Source organism: Pteropus alecto, unplaced genomic scaffold (assembly GCF_000325575.1).
Source record: "Pteropus alecto unplaced genomic scaffold, ASM32557v1 scaffold213, whole genome shotgun sequence".
NCBI lineage: Eukaryota > Metazoa > Chordata > Mammalia > Chiroptera > Pteropodidae > Pteropus > Pteropus alecto.
Genome location: NW_006434829.1, coordinates 5322553 through 5327836, shown reverse-complemented (window position 1 = coordinate 5327836; position 5284 = coordinate 5322553). Strand labels below are relative to the sequence as shown.

At 41.1% G+C, this 5284-nt stretch overlaps 1 protein-coding gene across 2 annotated transcripts in view; it reads right to left on the bottom strand.

Moving 5' to 3' along the window:
* Nucleotides 1-4226: 4226 nt before the first annotated feature.
* The window catches only part of ANAPC5 (anaphase promoting complex subunit 5), a 32954-nt gene continuing 31896 nt past the window's right edge, over nucleotides 4227-5284 (bottom strand). The window contains exons 16-17 of one of the 2 annotated variants that reach the window (XM_025045461.1): nucleotides 5075-5237; nucleotides 4227-4664 (exon numbers count right to left, since the gene is read on the bottom strand). In XM_025045461.1, coding sequence (XP_024901229.1) covers nucleotides 4453-4664; nucleotides 5075-5237 — 375 coding nt within the window. In that variant the 3' untranslated portion in view covers nucleotides 4227-4452. The remainder of the gene's footprint in view (nucleotides 4665-5074; nucleotides 5238-5284) is intronic. The other variant, XM_006910015.2, reaches the window with a different exon arrangement.

Here is a 5284-nt window from a genome sequence, read left to right as displayed (position 1 = left end):
CCAAAAAGGTTGAGAAGGGAGTCAAGGGCCAAATTAATTAAAGATTCAAAGTCCTCTCGACAGAGTGGACTATAGTGAAACCGCTATTTTCAGGCTGCAGGGGTCCTCACAAACAGTCCACAGTGTTCCAATTAAGATGACCACCCTCCTTGGGATTATCAACATGAACGCATTTGTTGGAAATAGTAAAAACTTGGGAACAACCATCCTAAGTGATCAGGGGGATGGATAAATGAAAAGTGTTAGTCGTTTGATGAATGTCATAAAGTCTTATACGTTTTCCTTATAAATGGATTTGAAACATGGCACAATGTTGTCAATTCTGAATGGTAGATGCATAGTTTTGCATTTTTCTATTTTATCCCCCCCAAAAATATGATGGGGGTATTTGAATATTTATGACTCTATCACAGGGTCAGCAACTTTTTCTATAAATGCCCAGATAGTAAATATTTTAGGCTTTGCAGGCCGTATGGTGTCTTTTGTAACTAATTCTCTCTGCCATTCTAGCAGCTATAGACCAAAGTAAATGAATGGATAAGGCTGTGTTCCAATAAGTTTATTTACAACACTGAAAGTTGAATTTCATGATTTTCCATGTCCCAAAATATTGTTATTTTTCTTCAACCATTTAAAATACATAAACCATTCTTTAGCTAGCTGGCCATATAAAAACAGGGGGCATGACAGATTCGACCCATGGACAATAGTTTGACGACCCATGCTTTACCCAAGAAACCAACTAGTTATATTGGTTGTCTTTTCCTGTTACTTATTAAAATCTGCAACCCCATATATTTATATCATGTTACTAAAATGCCTGATTTATTAGAACATTAGCAAACAGGCAGAAATTTAGATATATGTAGAACTGTGTAAAGTTCGAAGCCAGTTATGTGAGAACAGTAAAAAAATACACATTGAAATCCAAACTCTAGCCCAAGATCTACTTCTTTCGGGAAGAATTTCCCGAAATGCGGTGATCCAGGCTCTAGTTCTCTCTCCTCCCTGATCTCCTATAGCAAGGACTGTACCATTTATTTGATGCTCAGCCAATGAGTCTTTATTCTTTACTTTTCACTTACGCAATCTGACTTGTCAATAGAGCTATAAATTCCTGGAGTATAGATAGGTATCACAGCTGAATCATTTTTTTACCTTCAGCATTGTGGTTGAAAGCAGTGACTGTGGAGTCAGACCTCAGTTCAAATTTCAGCTTCACTATTTATCGGCTTGGTGGCCTTGGACAATGACTTCTGGTTTCATAAACTGTTAAATGGGGATAATAAACCTAGCTCACAGGCTCGCTTGAGGTTTAAATACAATCGTGTGTGCAAAGATAATAATAGCTCTGTGCCTGGCACATAAGTGCTCAAAGGTACTATTAATATACTTAGCACAGAGCTAAAAACCCCATCACCGATGTGCCTTTCTTATTAAAGTGAATTAGAACAAAGCAAAGCACATCACAATTTCCTTTCATTGACATTCAGCCCCTCTTGTGATAGAAATCATCCCACTCAAGGAAATCATTTTCCTCTGAGAGATATGAAAATAAGAATTGGCTTTGCTTTTTGAGTTTTCTCCTCCACGAACACCAGAAAATCCTATTCTAGGCAAACCAATCTTGTTGTCTTGACAACACAGATTGCCAAGAAAATAAGTAAACAAAGCATCTGAATCTTCTTTTAAAGAAAACTTGGCCAGTACAGGGGAGGAGTGGAAAAGTAAGACTTTAAAAAAAAAGACGCTGAGAAGTTTCCATTCAGTGGACAGTGAGGTTAATATGTTTATTTGTCCCAAACATAAACAACAGCACAAAAGGGGAAGTGGGGGGGCGGGGCACAGATGAAGAAGTTCTTCATTTGTCTTAGATGTACTACAAGAAAGAACAGAATCTGGGTAACCACCCAAAACATCAGGACAAAATTTAAAACACTCTGAACCAATAGAAATATTCAAGGTACGTAGGCGAACAGAAAGGCAGTCTGGTGATGAAAGGAGATTGACAGCCTATCACACAGGGACAGAATCCTGACGGTTCCTTTCTAGCGACGGGGCTGGGACAGGCCAAATCTCAGGGGCTCAGTTTCTCACCTGTAAAAAGGTATTTAGCTTACAAGCATTAGAGATAGTATGTGTGACGGTACCTAGCAGTGTCTGGCCTATACTGAGCACTAGATAATGCCCAAATGACAACTGATATTATCAATTATGTGTTCAACGAACTGAAAGAGAATGTTCACAAAAACAGTACAATACTTTTCAAAACTCTGGGAACAGGCACCTCTATCGTAGTGCACCAAATTAGGTTGGATTCCCAGCTCTGCGACATCCCAGCTGTGTGAGTGACTTAACCTCCTTCCACCTCAGTTTCCACATCCATTCAATGGGATGAACACTACTGCCCGCCTCTTAGGATTGTAGTGAAGATTAGATGTGTTGATATACATAAATAACTTACAAAAAGGCACGCTGTGTTGAGCTAGTTGTTCCCACCTGCCCCAGGGCTGGAAACACAAAAGCAAACCTACTGGGTAGGGCTCCCACTGTGCCAAGCCACTGGCTCGGGTCACCACATCGTCTCTTCCCCTTTGAAGATACATGCTCAGGTCTCTGGTATAGGCCCAAACGCCCACAGGATATTTAGCTGCAATTCCCTTCTCATCCAACAAATGCTTTCCCAGGTTAACCAAATCATCGATTTTTACACCCCTACACTAAATCACTCATAATACCAGACTGCTCTCCCCTCCCCACCAGATACTCCACCAGGAAAAAAGCCAATTAGCTAGAACCTAGACAGTTCTGAATTTGGGGGCCACTCTGACGTTTCCAACTGTTTAACCCACTCTTCCTTCCTGGAGGAGATGGGCCCCAGAGAACAGATGGCAGGTAGCCACAGACTCTAGGTTAGCTTTGGATTCAGTCCTGCCTGGGTGAACGTGCGAGCTGAGGGCAGGGTCAGCAGGCCACCTACAGGCATGCAAGCTGTGCATCTGCACAGCGCTCTATGCTTAGAAGGGCCCGCCACCAGGTTTAAGGCTCTGCTCACCATAGGCCTCGTATTTTCACTTTACACTGGGCCCCATAAATTATGTAGCCAGGTTTGTCTTCAGTTTTTTAATGTTTATACCTGAGGGGTCAGCTGAGTCACTTTGCCTCATCTCTTGGACCTTCTCACACTGAGGCAGAGTGATTAAGATCACTACTTAGACTGGAAGGATCTTAAATACATTGACCAGTAATGGTATCAGGTAAGAGAATGTATTTGGAATAAAAAAAAAAACAACTTGATATAGTGGTAACTTCCTGGGTAGAATTTTTATTATACAGCCTTTAAGAATATTCAATTTTTACCCTCTACATATATAACCTTTCAAATAAATTTTAGGAAAGATTCTTAAACATCGACATACCAATTAGTGTCTCTAACTTTACACCAAACCTCTTGTGTTCCAGAGCAGCTGTCTTTGGCTAGCAAATGCACCCTCATGAGTGGGAGTTGTTTTACACTGTTTCAAAGAGCTTTGGAGATAAATTATTTCCCATCAGGTTTAAATTTAACGGTGAAAGAGCCAATGATAGAAGCTGTAAATTGGGTTGGTGCCTTGTTGCTGTTTTGGACTTGAAACACAGGGATTTTTCCATGAACAATCAAAGATATGTTCATGAACGAAGCAATAACCAGCTTCTGCTTAATTGCAGGGCTGATATACGTAAATTATATATATACACTGTATACTTGAGTGATGGCTCCCATACACCTCTGAGCCTGTCGCTTTCTTAATTTATAATCCCCTTATTCATGATGAATTCTTAGGCTAAAGGTATCATCATCCCTCATTTATATAGTTAAGTATAGAAAAAACATACACATGCAGAAGATAAAAGCAAGCCAGCACCCAGAAAATTACTGAAATATGCTCTTTGTCACTGGTCCAAAAACCATGAACAGATCTTTTCCTTAACTCCCATCAGGGACCAACGTGTACTCACTCACAAGCACACACGGACCCATCACAAGCACCATTCAGTCCAACAAAGCAGGGATGCTTCAGAAAGAAATTCTAGCCATAAGAGAACCTGCACTGAGCCCCTAGAGAGATCTACTGATGCCCAAAAGGGGTCTCACCTGAGCATGTGTGTAAATGAATTTATATAATGATGGAGTGTGCACAGTTTCTAATACGGTATTGACAATTTTGCCCAGAAAGAACATAATCTTTAACACTTATACTAATAGCTGTGTATTAACAAAAAGTTGGGTGTCTTTTGCAATCAAAAGGAAATTGGAGAACAAAACAATTATGTATATTCTAGCAGCAAAATAAGACAAACAAATCAGAATGCAGTTTATTGACAAGGCAGACATCAAATACACCATTTATGTGGAGAGAAGGACTGTAAACAAGTCTGAAATCTTACACTCTGCCAGCACGGGCATTCTCACTACAGATGATTGATCAAGGGCACCCCGTGTGAGGGCAGCTCCTGGTGCAGCTGCCGGAACAGCATGGCACATCGGTTCCTCTCCTGGGTCCTCCCCAGGGTGTGGTAGAGTCTGGCCTGGAAGTAAACGACGTCTCTGATTCGCTCTTTGCAGTCCACCTTTGCAAAATAGTTCTTGGCTTCGTTGAGGTTCTCAATGGCGGCCTCCACAGCTGATGGAAAGTGGGGAAAACACCATATGTATTTACTGCGACACTTCACATACAGTTTTCAAAACCTGTTATCTACTTTTATTGATTTAACATGTACCAGACAATTCTATATTCAATTCTTTGAGAAGGAAAAAAAAAAACAACACTAATGTAAGTTTTTAAAAAGGTCTTCAGTCCTGATTTCCAGCCTGGCACCTAGTTCCACAGGGAAAATAACCACTCACTTGCCTTCAACCTTTGTGCCAAGCATGCACGTGAAAGCACTTTAATGCCGCATGACACTTCGACATATAATTGTGAACATTCAGAATCTAAATACCGTCCCCAATTTAATGCCTTTTCTTCTTCTGGGTTCTATACCTTAGTCTTCTGCAATAGTATTACCTAACAATCCTGGTATGGCTTCCTACCTTCTGTTTTCTTCAGTGGATCATAGGAAGCTGCTGAAGCCACTTGGCACTTGGCCACCAAGAACATGGCACGGCCTTTGTCCAGGACAGCTCCGTCAGCCAAGATGGGCTCAATGGCCATGTGGAGAAGACTTAAGGCCTGTTCTGGGATTCCGAGGATGAGCTGAAAAAGAAACATCGTAGCACTGTACCTCCCACCCCATCCCCATC